Below are 17260 nucleotides of genomic sequence, written 5' to 3' on the forward strand. Positions count from 1 at the left end.
TGTTTTGTTACTGAATGATTCAGTGTTTTGAATGAATCATTTGAATGAACGACTCAATGACTCACTCATGAAGACGATCACTCGCTGCCCCCTATTGGCGGTTATGTTTAATAGTATGATTGCATGTTTTATTTAGAACATCAATCTTATAACTAGGGCCGGGACTCGATTAAAAAAATTAATTTAATTAATTAGAGGCTTTGTAATCGAAATTAATCGCATTTTAATTGCATATAAATATTTGACCTGAGAACAATGAGAAGTGATTTTTCACATGTATTTTTAGTATCCCATTGAATAATGACTGAATACATAAGCTTAATCAACAAAATATAGTTTATTTATTTCAGTCCAGCAGACCAGTGCAATGTTTGCCATTAAGTTTAGCAAAAGCATTTTTGTGATATTTGAGGCTCGATGTGCTGCGGTGATACGCTAACTCCTTGTTGTATAGCTTGCACACAACCGTGCTCTTGACGACGCTTCCATCCTTTCGTTTTTTAAAACAAAATTCCCCATCCACGGGGCCGAGCAAAGTGGTCTCATCAGCTTCTTCGTTCATGGTCACTCATGCCCTGCGTCTCAATCAGCTCCCTAGTTCCCTAGTCAGGGCACTGATCAGGACATAAGTCAATGGGCTGACTCCCTGATCAGTGCCCTGACTACTGAACTAGGGAGCTGATTGAGACGCACCCATGGTTTGTTGTTGTCGTGACTCCGGTGCTGCGTTCCACTCCACTTTAAGACACGCACTTGTAAACTTCCCTAAGCACTTCCCCTCGGGGGAATCCCTGCCGCCATTTTGAAGTGCGTTCCACTTCGTGAAGTGGACAAGGGATGTTTGTATGGACAGACCCTTGCTCCTCGATTTTGACCGAGTGAGCGAGTCTACTTCATATGTACACTTCAGGCAGCTTCATATGCCACAATGCAACGCGATTGGGACGTCACCACATATCACGTTTAATTTACCCCACCACAAACAACTATAACTATTTTTAAAAACATTTAAAACAACCCAAACACATCCATATACATATAGAATGCTGCATTAAACAGTTTCGTAAAGGTAAAAAATAAATAATATATCAACTCCATAGTGGATTCCAAGTGATCAAGGGCTTCGGGCGTTCCAGTTCAGGCCATTGCAAAGTTTCCGCCAGTAGGGGGCACTCATGCAACGTAGGCATGACGCACATCCGAGTGAACGAGACGGAGGGAAGTTTGCGAGTGAAGGGCATGATAAAAACGAACTGGAACGCAGCACAGAGCGAGCGCTAGTTGGTGTTCCAGTATAATCGGTCCGTCGAAACTCATTCATTGAAAAGCGTTCCGCGGTGCAAAAATAAAACGCGGTGGTTAAAATTTATTTATTTATTTATTTATTTTTTGCGTAATTAATTAACGCGTTAAAGTCACGTAATTAATTAATCTTAATTAATGTTAAAGTCCCGGCCCTACTTATAACATTATTTACTGCAGCTGTATTTTTTGCAGTTTAAATGATTTAATTTGATTGGTAACAGCCTATAGTGTCTTTACTATAATAACTGAATTTATTAATCAAATGTAAGAATTGAACATGAAAGATGATGCATACATTTAATAAGATTTATAAAAATGGCCTTTATTAAATTAAATAACGCCCTGGGGTGAATATCACAGATATGCAGATTTAAGTCGGCCTATGTAAAAGCTGACAGAGCACTGATGAGAATATTACTACACAATCAATATATGTAGACCACCAATTTAATTTAATTTGATTAAATTAATGTTTAAGTTGATATTTACAAGAAATATTGTAACTGTTACTAACTTCTAACTGCTGTAAAAAGCACCTTATTTGTTTAAAGTGTTTGCAAACCATATGCTATTGCTCTTTTGTTCATTTAGCAGCACTTTTTCATTCATTATTGAATTTTGCGCATACCGCGATTAATCGCGATTAATCACAGACAATCACCACATTTTAATCGTTGCCCAGCACTAATAATTAGCATCATATCGCAAATCCATAGCGTAAATCATAAGGGATAAGATATGAGAGTACGTCCCGTAACGCAGCTTTTGAATGATTTGAGTTGTGAACGCAACTTTAGCCTACAGTACTAAACAGTTTAACTGGACTTAAAAAATACAAGATTCCTTCGACTGAGAGAAGCAATGAAGAATTTCTGAATGTGTTTACATTATTAATGGCGTACGCATATACGTATACGCGGTTCATACATCTGCAATATATCTGTTATGAATGATAAATAAATAAACACAAATTAAAGACACATTTTGGGTAAGCTGTTTTCATTGAGTTTTACTTTCACTGGTAAACTGAAATATTGCGCGTCATTTGAGTGTTTTCCCCTACGCAGGTCATGAGAGCGGCTAGCAGTCATAACACAGCACGCGTACACCATTAGAATGTGTTATTAACTATCTAACACACGTTTGTACGTCCACCTCCACTACTACACACCCGCTGAGGTCCTAAAGTCCCCGAATGAGATCCAATGTGCCGTTTCCAGGGGGGAGAGCTAAACTATCACAGTCCGCGATTCAATTTCCACGCCGGTCGTGAGTGTACCACGCCGGTCATGAGTGTACCACGCCGGTCGTGAGTGTACCACGCCGGTCATGAGTGTACCACGCCGGTCGTGAGTGTACCACGCCGGTCATGAGTGTACCACGCCGGTCGTGAGTGTACCACGCCGGTCGTGAGTGTACCACGCCGGTCTTGAGTGTACCACGCCGGTCATGAGTGTACCACGCCGGTCGTGAGTGTACCACGCCGGTCTTGAGTGTACCACGCCGGTCGTGAGTGTACCACGCCGGTCATGAGTGTACCACGCCGGTCCTGAGTGTACCACGCCGGTCCTGAGTGTACCACGCCGGTCATGAGTGTACCACACCGGTCATGAGTGTACCACGCCGGTCATGAGTGTACCACGCCAGGTCGTGAGTGTACCACGCCGGTCATGAGTGTACCACGCCGGTCGTGAGTGTACCACGCCGGTCGTGAGTGTACCACGCCGGTCATGAGTGTACCACGCCAGGTCATGAGTGTACCACGCCGGTCATGAGTGTACCACGCCGGTCGTGAGTGTACCACGCCGGTCGTGAGTGTACCACGCCGGTCCTGAGTGTACCACGCCAGGTCATGAGTGTACCACGCCGGTCATGAGTGTACCACGCCGGTCATGAGTGTACCACGCCGGTCCGGTCATGAGTGTACCACGCCGGTCATGAGTGTACCACGCCGGTCGTGAGTGTACCACGCCGGTCGTGAGTGTACCACGCCGGTCATGAGTGTACCACGCCGGTCCTGAGTGTACCACGCCGGTCGTGAGTGTACCACGCCGGTCCTGAGTGTACCACACCGGTCCTGAGTGTACCACGCCGGTCCTGAGTGTACCACACCGGTCATGAGTGTACCACGCCGGTCCTGAGTGTACCACGCCGGTCGTGAGTGTACCACGCCGGTCCTGAGTGTACCACGCCGGTCCTGAGTGTACCACGCCGGTCGTGAGTGTACCACGCCGGTCTTGAGTGTACCACGCCGGTCGTGAGTGTACCACGCCGGTCATGAGTGTACCACGCCGGTCCTGAGTGTACCACGCCGGTCCTGAGTGTACCACGCCGGTCATGAGTGTACCACACCGGTCATGAGTGTACCACGCCGGTCATGAGTGTACCACGCCAGGTCGTGAGTGTACCACGCCGGTCATGAGTGTACCACGCCGGTCGTGAGTGTACCACGCCGGTCGTGAGTGTACCACGCCGGTCATGAGTGTACCACGCCAGGTCATGAGTGTACCACGCCGGTCGTGAGTGTACCACGCCGGTCGTGAGTGTACCACGCCGGTCCTGAGTGTACCACGCCAGGTCATGAGTGTACCACGCCGGTCATGAGTGTACCACGCCGGTCATGAGTGTACCACGCCGGTCCGGTCATGAGTGTACCACGCCGGTCATGAGTGTACCACGCCGGTCGTGAGTGTACCACGCCGGTCGTGAGTGTACCACGCCGGTCATGAGTGTACCACGCCGGTCCTGAGTGTACCACGCCGGTCGTGAGTGTACCACGCCGGTCCTGAGTGTACCACACCGGTCCTGAGTGTACCACGCCGGTCCTGAGTGTACCACACCGGTCATGAGTGTACCACGCCGGTCCTGAGTGTACCACGCCGGTCGTGAGTGTACCACGCCGGTCCTGAGTGTACCACGCCGGTCCTGAGTGTACCACGCCGGTCCTGAGTGTACCACGCCGGTCGTGAGTGTACCACGCCGGTCCTGAGTGTACCACGCCGGTCATGAGTGTACCACGCCAGGTCATGAGTGTACCACGCCGGTCGTGAGTGTACCACGCCGGTCGTGAGTGTACCACGCCGGTCATGAGTGTACCACGCCGGTCATGAGTGTACCACGCCGGTCATGAGTGTACCACGCCGGTCATGAGTGTACCACGCCGGTCCGGTCATGAGTGTACCACGCCAGGTCGTGAGTGTACCACGCCGGTCGTGAGTGTACCACGCCAGTCGGGAGTGTACCACGCCGGTCATGAGTGTACCACGCCGGTCATGAGTGTACCACGCCGGTCGTGAGTGTACCATTGTAACTTTTTTTACAGCTACTTTTAGAACTAAAAGCGTCAGTTTCCTGTACAGCACCGTATCGACAGCGGCTGCCGTGACCTAAAGTCCCCAACGTTGCTTACGTCACGGTCCCAGACTCTATTGGCGGATCATTTAGCCTGCTTCAAGCAAAAACTCCTTTTGATATTTTTCATTATAAAACAATAAAAAATGTAATATTACTGATCTAGTAAATGCATCTTGATTTAAGAATATATAGATATTTGGACTGGAATCAAGAAGAAGAGCATTTTTTATTTTATTTTTTGGGTTGTAGTGACCCCTAATATCTTACATACTGTGCCTTTAACGGTATTATAATGTGTTCTGATTTAAACATTCCTGCACACCTTTGGGATAATGTACTCAATAACGCTGAACTAGTGGACATTTAAACCCTACAATCCGAATATGTGTGTGTGTGTGCCAGTGTGTTAGCCAGCTCGCGAAATAAAGGGTGTTTTTCTAAGGAAAGCAGATTCCCTTTTAAATGTTGGAGCAGAATATATCTGGCATATAAAAGAGGCTCGTGAGCGAGATGTGCTCGTGAGAATGAAAGAGGACAGGACGTGCGTTTCATCGCTAATGAGCTCTGCGCGCGGGTCCCAGATATGAGCTGTAGATGGCGGCAGAGTTCCAGAAGGACATCCGAGATCTGCAGCATCCGCATCCGAACCGAGCCGAACACACACACACACACACACACACAGGCGCGCGCACGCACACGCACGCGCACACACGCACGCGCGGGGACGGACAGATCTGTGTGTGTGTGTGTGTGTTTAATCGGGACCAGGCGACATGAGCTGCTTTTGGATACACTCGATCTTCATCCCGGGATTCTTCCTTCTCCTCGGATTCGAAGGTATGTGCCTTTTTTTTGGTCACGATTCTTGGTTCGCGATGTGTGTGTGTGTGTGTGTGTGTGTGCGCCTGTGTGTGTGTGTTTATGGCGCGTTCATTCATAACTACAGTACAGGGGTGCGGAAGCGTGATTCTCAGCCCTTTTGAGTTTGCTCCATGTGTGTGTGTGTGTGTGTGCAGGAATACACCTGTGTCCTTGCAGGACCTCAGCACACTGAAGCTCTCAATCAGGTCCTGTGGTCCTCGATATGATGTTGCGATGGTCAGTGTCTGTCCAGAACTGTCAGATGGAGCTTGTGTTTTAATAAAGCCAGCCCCTCAGGTGTAGTTAGGTGTGTCTGGGCAATAACTCTGTGGGTTTTTTTCTTTTGCTAATGTTATTGATGAGGTTGCTTATGTCCATTAGTGCTATCGATTTGCTCTCAGGATAAAGAGGTCGCTCATTAGGATGCACAGCAACTCTGGAAACCCAAAAACACTCAATTATCTCTCGTTTAAATCAGAGCAGGCTTTACAATGCGTTCATACTAGAGACGCTTTTCTTTGTCTGTGTGTGTGTGTGTGTGTGTGTGTGAGTGTGTGTGTGAGAGAGAGAAAACTGTAGGAAACTCTGTTGGACTAGCTCACAGTCTAACCAGAAATCATTCAGACACTGATATGATGATAGTATAGTTCATTACTGATGAGAGAAGAGCGGAATAAACACACACTGCAATAAACGCTCTTCTTACTCAGTGTTTCTGTCTTGTTTCGAGTCCAAACATCTAAATATTCTTACATTAAGAAGTATTTACTAGACAAGCAAAAGTAATTGTCTTGTTTTGGGGAAAATAACTCTAAATGAAGAGAGTTTTTGCTTAAAATAAGATAAATAATCTGCCAATGGGGTGAGAGAAATAATCTTAATTCAAACAGAAAACAAGATTATTTTTCTCACCCCATTGGCAGATTATTTATCTTATTTTAGGCAAAAACTCTCTTCATTTGAGAGTTGCCCCCCCCCCCCCCCCAAAAAAAAAAAAAAACCCACTAAAATGATCTCCTGTCGTTTCACTGATCTAGTAAAGGCATCTTGATTTAAGATTTGTTAGATATTTAGACTGGAAACAAGACACAAATGCTAAAGAAGGAGTATTTTTGCAGTGTGTGATCTAAATCTAACAGCGGATTGATTGATTGTAATCCATTACATCCCTTTCTATCAAACTGACATTATTAAGATGAATTAGTTCTGACAATGGCTTATTTTATCACAGTATTCTAGTGAATAGACGGTGAAGATGTGAGTGTAAAGTGCAGATCGTTCTTTAGCTCCCAGAGGAAAGCTGCTTGGGATAGCACTTGGCCATCTCTCTGATTTGGGTTATGATTACGAATCCTCCGCATATGTTTGGTTTGCTTTACTCTGATACCCTAAATACACGTGTTTACTCCGCTTGGGATTAATGCACTTTAGTTATCAGCTATCTGTGGGAAAGATGTGGAGTGTGGACGGATTCTTCTGCAAAAAATGCTTTTCTTTCTTAGTAGTTTTGTCTTGTTTCTAGTCAAAATATCACAAAAGTTTAAATTAAGAAACATTTACTAGACAAGCAAAAGTTATTGTCTTGTTTTGGGAAAAAATTACTCAAAATTAAGCAAAAAATAACATAAATAATCTTGTTTTCTGTTTGAATTAAGATTATTTTTCTCACTCCATTGGCAGATTATTTATCTTATTTTAAGCAAAAACTCTCTTAAAGGTGCGCTATGCAACTTTCCGTCCACTAGAGGGCGCATATGCTGAACAAAGGTGTGATGGCGCCCAGTGTGAGCGCAGTATCTTGGGGCGTTTTCACCTCACAGCCGGTGGAAAACAGGACTCGGGCAGAAATCCCGTTCATTAATGTGATTATTAACGATACTGTAGTGAAGCAGAGCTGGAGCGATTATTACCCAAACACACACCTCGCGAACACCGGGACTTTATTATGACGGGACGGGACACAGTCACAGTCCGCTCTTCCCATCATCACTGTAAACCCAAACATTCAAATTAATCAAATAGATTAAGTAGTGTATACTCAAAGTTCTGCTAACTTAATTATTTCAAGTTGATGTAACATGGTCTTCCTTTGAGTCATTTTAACTAATATTTTTTGATTAAATTGAACTTTTTGTGAATAAGTAAGCATAACTTAAAAACATAAATTAAATATAACTTAATAGTAATTGCATGTTAAGAATGAAATACATAAACTTAAGATTTTTAAGTTGTATGAACTCAAAATCATAATTAATCATAAAGCTCACTCTGGTCTTGCTTTGGTGTGATTGGCTATGCCAGGAGTTCTGCCTGGCAACAAGAGAACTAATCCACTGATTGGAGGACATTTACAGAAGGCGGCCCTTTTCGCCTCGTCTGTCGCTGATTCAAATTAAGATGGAGAGTTTTTCACTGTGTGCAATCTTAAATTCGATAAGTAAAAATGTGTAAGTCACTAAATAATATGTGAACTACTCAAACTAACCGGATTGACTGTATTTCTGTTTTAATGAAAATAATAGTTTAGTGTAAAGTCGCCATGATGGAGATCAGTGTTTGCTTTGTAATACATGTGTAATATTTTAACATTAGCGTCTCTCTGGTTGTTTGTGTTTGTGTGACACATTTGCCGCAATGCATGCTGGGACCCATGGGGAAGTTTTGATTGGCAGTACCCAGCATGGGGAACAATGACAGCACAAACCAACACACGTGAGTTGTGTTAACATAAAATGGTGCGGTTGTGTAGTTATTTTTTAAAGTTTAAAGAAAATAATTGAGTTACCTCAACAGAAACTGGTACGTCATATTAACTGCAAATATTTGAGTTGAGCTAAATGAGCACTTTAATTGAACTGTTATCAAAAGGTACAAGTAGCAGGTAATCCAACCCTTTAGGTTCTGGAGAATGGTGACTTAAGTTAATCAACTTAAAATATTTCAGGCCATCGATTGCCTCAATTTTTTAGTGTTCTGGTAACTTATTCGGGTTTACAGTGAGCAGCTCAGTTGATCATATCCGACACATTAAAGTGTGTTTAAACTGATGTTGTGGCGTTACTCCGTGCGTTCACTGGTCCACACTGCTCAGAGTAAAGCGCTGCTCCACATAACACCCGAAGCCGAGGGTAGCAGATATGAGGCGATGGACCGGCGACTCGCACAGGCGCGGTGCACACTGGACATTTTTTTTGTTGGTTTAACTTATAAAAGTAACCAACCTGGTTGCCTTAATTTTTAGTTTATTGAAATTAAAAATTTGAGTTGATACAATGAAGGAAATTTGATTAATAAATAGAAACTCAAAATATTATTGTGTCTGAACCACATAAAACATGATAAATCATGAAAACAGCACAATCTGGCGGCGTCATCAGAAATAACACACACACAATTACCCAATATGCTCACAACATCTGTCGAATCTCAAAAAATGTTCATTGTATTAACTCACAATTTAAATTTCAATGAACTCAAAATTTTAAGGCAACCAGGAAACTTCTTTTCTAAATAATGTGTTACAGTGCGGACACGCCCCGGTCTTTGGTTAAAATAGCGATTCTCTCACAATTTACAAATAGTTGGAAACATCTGGGATAGTGTAGATACTCAACTAAACAAAATATATAACACCGGCCTGCTGGTTTCTGGATATTTCACTGCAATACTACATTTAATTTTGAGTTATTTTCCCCAAAACAAGCCAATGACTTTCACTGATCTAGTGAATCTTGATTTGGGAATATGTCGACATTTAGACTGGAAACCAGACAAAGACTCCACATTTAGATGTGTGCACTGGCAGACGCTCTTATCCAAAGCGACTGGCATCGCCCTGTAAGGTTCACCTTTCTAACGCTGACAGCTGTTTATCAGGAGCTGAGAGCCAGTCCTGTGCCGTGTTCGTCTCGGAGCGGTTCGTTCCCGCGCCTCCATTTTCCTGCTGTTTAAAGCGTCCGTCATTATTAATTCTGGTCAGGCAGCGTTTGATGCGGAGGAGAACAGGGAAGGAAATGAGTTCGGCTCTGAAGCGGCGGCGGATCACTTTTGGCTGTCCATTTATTGACTTTCTGCACCGCTCCTGTACAGGTGCTTCGGCCGCCTCAGAGGTCAGAGGTCACTCATCTGGGGTCAATCCTCAGGACGGCTGAGAGGTCAGATTGTTGATGCCATAACTCAATGCTTTAATACTTCAGAAGATTACAGAAGGCCCACGTTTATCTGGACACACACACACACACACACACACACACACACACACACACACACACACACACACACACACACACACAGTAAGCTCCTGATAAGGTTTGTGCTGTAAATATTTACTGTTAAAGGTGGAAGTGAAAGTGCAGTGTGTGACTGTAGAGCAGTGGAAGGAAACGGTTCAGCAGGTGTCGTCTATGGGGAAGATGATTTCTGCTCGTTGTACATCAGATGAATGACATTCGAATGCATTACTGGGAGTGTGTGTGTGTGTGTGTGTGTGTGTGTGTGAATCATCGTCTCTTCATTATGAAGCTGTGGTTTGCATTTGGAAGGTATTGGATTATATGCTGTAACGGTTGGGTTTCTGCTTTAGTTGACTCTGCGTTTCTGAGCACTCTTCACGCGGTGTGTGTGTCTGAGTGTTTGTTTGTCACGATATATCAGGCATTAGTTCAACATAACACATCTGATGGTCTACAATGGCTTTAATGTTCAATCTGACAGAATGGCAGCTGTGTGAGGACGAGGTGAAGGCAGAAGTTTCGTTCTTGTTGTTTTTGAATTGTGCGCTTTAAATGTTCAATCTGGCGACCCTTTAAACGCATTTACTTTACAAACTTTATGAGGACGAAAGGGAAAGCGATCTGGCTTCTGGGCGTGTGTGTGTGTGTGTGTGTGTGTGTGTGTGGGGTTTGGTATGAGCTTCTGATTCTGAATGTCCATTTAGTTTTCACACATATTTAACATGCTCTTTTATCGAGTTTCAACCACAAGAGTTCAGAGATGTGTCATTTACATGACGTGATCATTTACACACACATACACACACACACACACACACACACACACACACACACACACACACACACACACACACACACACACGTTGGTCTATGTGGTTTACAGGGACTCTCCATAGGCGTAATGGTTTTTATACTGTACAAACCTTATTTTCTATCCCCTTACACTGCCCCTAAACCTACCCAACACACACACACACACACACACACACACACACACACACACACACACACACACACACACATTCTGCATTTTTCCTTTCTCCTAAAAACTCCTCCTGTGTGATTTATAAGCCTTTTGTAAAGTGGGGCCATGGGTAATGTCCTCATATTTCACCCTCTCCTGTAATACCTGTGTCATACCCATGGCATTATACACATTTGAGTCCTCATATGTCACAAAAACATGCCCACACACACACACACGCACACACACACCTCTGAGATTGTGTGTTTGTCTGTGACCCTGCCTGACCCTTCACCTCTGTCTTGTTTTGACCCCGGACCGCAGACACGAAGGTCATCTTGTGATTGGCTGTCGAGAACAGAAACCTCCTGACATTTACATATCACAGAGGAAGACGCAGTTGTCATGGCAACCTGTTAAAACACACGGCGCTGCACTCGAGGGCAAGATCATGCAAACCTTTCTAGCATTACACTGCAAAACATGCTCTTCTTCCTCAGTCATTGTGTCTCGTTTCCAGTCCAGATATCTGGATATTCTTAAATCGAGATGCATTTACTAGATCAGTCAAACGACAGGAGATATTATTCTTGTTTTGTTGAAAATTAAATGTAAATGAAGTGAGTTTTTGCTTAAAACAGGCAAAATGATCTGCCAATGGGGTGAGAAAAATAGTCTTATTTCTGATCGGGACAAGATTTTTTCCAAAGAAAAACCCTGATAAAGGATACCTAACATTACTTGAGTAGAAAGTAAAATACTCCACTGCTGTCCGCCTCGGTTAAGGTCACTGTTTGAGTCTCTGTGCTTTACTGGAGTATTATTCTTTCTGTAATCTTCTGACTTTAACTTCACTCCATCTGAAAGACAAATATCGTCCTCTTTACTCCACTACATTTCTATCAAGGTCCTCGAAGTGGAAAGTCGTTTCTGTCGCAGCTTTGAAAGTCAGTGATGATTTTTTTCTTCTTTAAAAGGTGTTTGGGTTTTTGCAGAAAGCCTTTCAGGAATCACTCTTGTAGAGTCTCGTGAAGTTCAATGATTTCACAGCATTTATTAAACACTGATTTATAGTTTAGAGCAAAATGGAAGAAGACGGATGTCCAAATGCTCATTTAGTGGAGGATTCACATAAACAAAGTTGATTCTGTCTTCAGTGAAGGTGAACAGTGGGAGAATATCAGATGTGTATCAGTGTATTGGATCCGTGCATTCGGCCTTAAAGTGACAGCAGCTTTGTAACTTTTCTACAAGTATTTAAATGAGTTTAAGTTAGTCGTCTGCTAGTGTGTCAGATGGAGCGTCACTGGCTGGCTTAAACCATGATGGCATAATGTGCATTTATACAACTATAATACAATAATGCGGCGACATAAAGAAGGACATTTACTTTTGAAAACAAATACTTCTGTACTTTTACTCCAGTAAAAATCTGTTTGTACAACTTTCACTCGTAACGGAGTAATATTTGACCGGCAGTGCTGTTACTCCAGTAATGAAGTTGTGTAGTTTGTCCAGCTCTGATCTCTCTAGTCAAGATCATTGAGATCCGGTCCACATCTGGTGTAAGGTAACAAAGGGATAATGTTTAGTAAATCTAGCTCTTTATGTCCTCAATAACATAACACAATTGTGTGTGTGTGTGTGTGTGTGTCATATGAGGACTCAAATGTGTATAATGCCATGGGTATGACACAGGTATTACAGGAGAGGGTGAAATATGAGGACATTACCCATGGCCCCACTTTACAAAAGGCTTATAAATCACACAGGAGGAGTTTTAGTGAGAAAGTAAAAATGCAGAATGTGTGTGTGTGTGTGTGTGTGTGTGTGTGTGTGTGTGTGTGTGTGTGATGGAGAAAAACGCAGTAATGTTTAATGCCGCTCTGGTATGGATGTAGGACACTAAAATGGGGAATGTGGAATTAAAAGTCTGAAGGCAAATCAATACATAGATTTACTTATTAGTTCTTTTGGCAAAGAAAATGGGCTTTGGCAAAACGTTTGGGAAGCAGGTGTGAATATTCATGAGGAGAGCCTTACGGGATGAATATTCATCATGACTGAAGATGGTTATGGATTTAGATGAGACGTCTCAATGTGTGTATTAATGGAATTATTGCGTTGATGAAAACATATACACTGCAAAAAATGCTCTTCTTACTCAGTATTTTTGTCCTGTTTTAAGTCCAAATATCTAAATATTCTTACATTAAGACACATTTACTAGACAAGGAAAAGTTTTGGTCTTATTTTAGGGGACAAATAACTCGAGTTTTTGCTTAAAATAAGATAAATAATCTGCCAATGGGGTGAGAAAAATAATCTTGTTTTCTGTTTGAATTAAGATTATTTCTCTCACCCCATTGGCAGATTATTTATCTTATTTTAAGCAAAAACTCTCTTCATTTTGAGTTATTTTCCCCAAAACAAGACAATTACTTTTGCTTGTCTAGTAAATGTTTCTTCATGTAAGATGTTTTAGATATTTGGACTTAAAACAGGACAAAAATACTGAGTAAGCAGAGCATTTTTGCGATTGCTCAGTCTTCAGGCTCACGTGATGTAAATCAGTGGCGAGTCTGGCCAGAGTTTGTGTACTAATTTAAATCTAATTTGCGAGATGTGATGTGAGCATTAGTGAATAATTGATGCGATGTCGGGCTACTGAAGCACAGCAGGAGGACAGAAAGGCATTTCATTTGGATTGTAATGAGTGTGTAGCCCACTCTCTATGATTACGCTGGATTATTTTTATTTAAAAAGAAGTGCATAGATGTTTACAAGAGTCATTTGAATGCAATGTAATTAGTATTTGCGATGTACAATTATATATTCATCAGTTCTAACTGGACTAAGCGGTTCGATGTATGGTGAGCCAGTCGGGTCTTTACTTCATCAGGGTGCTCATGAACGATCTTAAAGCAAAGGGTAGATACGAGGGGCAACATTCTCAGAAAGGGTGGGCTAAAAATTATGATTTGGGTCTGTCACAACATTCTACACTGCAATTTTTTTTTATTTACTCAGTAATTTTGTCTTGTTTCCAGTCTAAATATCCAAAAACTCTTAAATCAAGATGCATTTACTAGATTAGCAGAATGACATAAGATATTTTTAAAATCTAAATGAAGAGAGTTTTTGCTTAAAACAGGCAAAATGATCTGCCAATGGGGTGAGAAAAATAATCTTATTTCTGATTGAAATCTTTTCGTCCAAAACAGAAATAAGATTATTTTTCTCACCCCATTGGCAGATCATTTTGCTTTTTTTAATTTAGCTTTTTTCCCCCCCAGAAAACAAGCAACAATATCATGTCATTTTACTTATCTTTTACTTATTTTACTTTTTTCTTTATTTCCTTAAATCCCTTTAATAATTAGTACACAATTACCATCGCACACCTTTAGCTAATAGATAGGTGCGTAGGATGAAGGATACCCAGATCCAAAAATCTCAATAAACAAACAAAAGGAAATCCTGCACACCATAAATACTTTTAAAATCAGAACCTTTTTATTAGCAACGTTTTGCAATGGAAAATGTTGCTAATTCCGTTGCTCAAAGTCATTTTCGGGAGTGCCAATTTTCTTTTATCCGATTTGCACAGATATTTCACCAGATCTTCTTCAGACAATGGCAACAAAAAAATGTGGAATTCAAGTCGATTGATCAAGCGGATTTCAAATAACACTTTAATTAATTTTACATAGTGCTTGCAAAAGCAGACATAGAAAATTAAATATATAAAGAAATATATTAAACATATATACTAATTTCTATATAAATATAGAAAAAGTAAATTTTTCATAGTATTCTGACCAAACTTGGTACACATCATCACAAGCCTGACCTGAGGCTACGTGCTATTTCTGCTTATAACTAGTGATCAACCGATATATCGGATTCCCGATATTTAAGCATTTTCCCATAATCGGGTATTTGATACCGTACTAGATGAGATTGACTCTTTAAGAAAAATAAACAAACCAGCGAATACATCAGCTTTTACAATGTTTGCATAATCCAGAGAATATTCACTCGCAGAATATTGAGCAGAATATTCACTTTAGTCTATTAAACACAATAAACCTTTTAAAACTGTAGTTTAAAATGAATGCTTATATTTATGCTCATAGTTATGGGGAGTTGATAGACTCAACTCTCATTTATATTCTCCATTTGAAAACATTAGACTTTATAAATGTATTTTGCCTGTTGTTAATATGGCTGTATTTATAAATAAAAAGGTAAAACAGCATTAATGTTAAAAAGACTTTGCACTGTATTTAAAAATAAATTCTGACTATTTATTGATGTAAATGTCTTTTTTTCTGTGTGTAAGTGAGTGAAACTGCAAAAATTACAGTGTTTAAAGAGCTCAGTTCAGTGCTGTTGCTGTAATTTTAAAAAAACAGAAATGACACTAAGTAAATATTGGTTCTATACATATCGGTTATTGGCACATAAATATGCAAATTATCGATATCGATTATAAAAAAATCAATATCGGTCGATCACTACTTATAACTTCTGAACAGTTTGCCCAAAAAACATTAAAGTGTTCTCCTTAGAGTTGAGACGAAAATACTCGATTGTTCTATACTGGCCATTTTGTAGTAAAATGCTGTATTTCATGAAGTCATTCGTGTATTTTACGAAACTCTGTATGGGTCATCGGCAGAATCCTCTGAAAGAGCCTGAGAAGTTTCGAGACAGCACCCCTAGTGGTAAAATCAAACATTACGAAACCACCGTAGGTTCATTTAAATCATAGTGGGTTGATTTAACGCTTTAGACCAAATGTCAAAATGGCAATAAGTGACAAAAAAATGCAATCAAAGTCCGGTGGTGTGGGTTATTTTGATATGCTCATAAACACAAATGTCTAACTCCTAAATGAAATGGCTGTTCACACCGCAGAGCTGAAAAACACAGGAAGTGGGCGGATAGAGGGCGGGAAAACAACCAATGAAACACAGACCTGCAACATGCAAGAATATTACAATATGAAAACGTGAAAAAAACAGCTTGAACGTTTAAAAGCTCTAATAATATTTTCATAAAACACACACCTAACTAAATTTGGCCTTTCCTGATGATTTTACATTTTTGTGTCAAAAATCTCAATAAACACACAAAAGGAAATCCCGCACACTATAAATGCTTGCAAAAATCAGAAACTTTTATTAACAACGTTTTGCAACGGAAAATGTTGGCAATAAAAAGTTTCTGATTTTTGCAAGTATTTGTAGTGTGAAGGATTTCCTTTTGTTTGTTTATTAATCATTGAATAATTTAATTCCTTTAAATAAACCAGTAAGACCCCCTTAACAACCCACAAAAAACCCCAAACGTTGGTCTCAGACATTGTTACGCCTTGCTCTATAGTAAATCTCAACTGCCTAATTGTTTACATGATGAATTATTAATGTTAAGTATATTACTGTATAGTGCTGGGCGATCTCGTGGTGATAATATAAAGTGTCTGTCTTTAGAGATTTGGATGTATCATTTATTTATATAGATGTAAATATAGCTCGAAATATAGATCCCGGACGAGCCCCCACATTTGCCATAATCTGAGACCGGTTAAAGGAGGATATTTTGAAGTCAGTGCAAGTGCATGAATTAAACTTATTTATTGGTTAACATTAAAAAAACCTCTAAAACAACACAATCAGGGTCAGAGGGATGAGCCATCACAAACTTTAAACAAACTTGCAAGATAAAGAGAATAAAGTGTGTGATTTTAAAAACGGCGCAATAAGCCAAGATCACGAAGAACTATGCAGGCGTTAATGCATGAATGTAAGACATGATGATTGTCTCCATCAGATGCAGGCTTCCTGTCCCTCGAGAATGATTTATTATATGACCGGAGGTTGTGTTAGCAGAACTTATTCTTTCATGTACCTCGTTTGAGAAACATTGACAGGTCGTTCCAAACGCTGTCCATTATTATGACAGACGAGAAAGAGAAAAGAAGACCACTTAATGCCACACACACACACACACACACACACACACACACACACACACACACACACACACACACACACACACACACACACACACACACACACACACACACATTCTGCATTTTTACTTTCTCATAAAAACTCCTCCTGTGTGATTTATAAGCCTTTTGTAAAGTGGGGCCATGGGTAATGTCCTCATATTTCACCCTCTCCTGTAATACCTGTGTCATACCCATGGCATTATACACATTTTAGTCCTCATATGACACACACTTTCTCGTCTAGCTTTCTAATAGACGTGGTATTGTTCTCTGTGAATATTGCTGGCTCTGTGATGAACTGCTTCAGTCGCTCTGGATATGAATGCAGGTGTAGAGATCATCCTCTTTATTCTCCTAAGTTTATTCTCCTCCAAGTTTCTCTTCCAAACTTTCTCCAGGTGTTCTGCATTCAGGCTCTCAACAGGTAACAAATGAAGCTGTTTCTCCATTGGGGCCAATGCTAAAGAGAGTCGCTCGACTCCTGGGAGCGAGTTATCAAACCAGAGCAGTTTGTGAGAGATG

The 17260-nt window shown here is 41.2% G+C and overlaps 1 protein-coding gene across 2 annotated transcripts in view; it reads left to right on the forward strand.

Annotated features, from left to right (window-relative positions):
* The window catches only part of lsamp (limbic system associated membrane protein), a 509713-nt gene that overhangs the window by 266176 nt on the left and 226277 nt on the right, over window positions 1-17260 (forward strand). Inside the window, exon 2 of one of the 2 annotated variants that reach the window (XM_067451502.1) lies at window positions 5399-5496. In XM_067451502.1, the coding sequence (XP_067307603.1) occupies window positions 5433-5496 (64 nt within the window). In that variant the 5' untranslated portion in view covers window positions 5399-5432. Of the gene's footprint in view, window positions 1-5338; window positions 5497-17260 lie in introns of those variants that run through there. The other variant, XM_067451501.1, reaches the window with a different exon arrangement.

The sequence above is a fragment of the Pseudorasbora parva genome, chromosome 8, assembly GCF_024679245.1.
Source record: "Pseudorasbora parva isolate DD20220531a chromosome 8, ASM2467924v1, whole genome shotgun sequence".
NCBI lineage: Eukaryota > Metazoa > Chordata > Actinopteri > Cypriniformes > Gobionidae > Pseudorasbora > Pseudorasbora parva.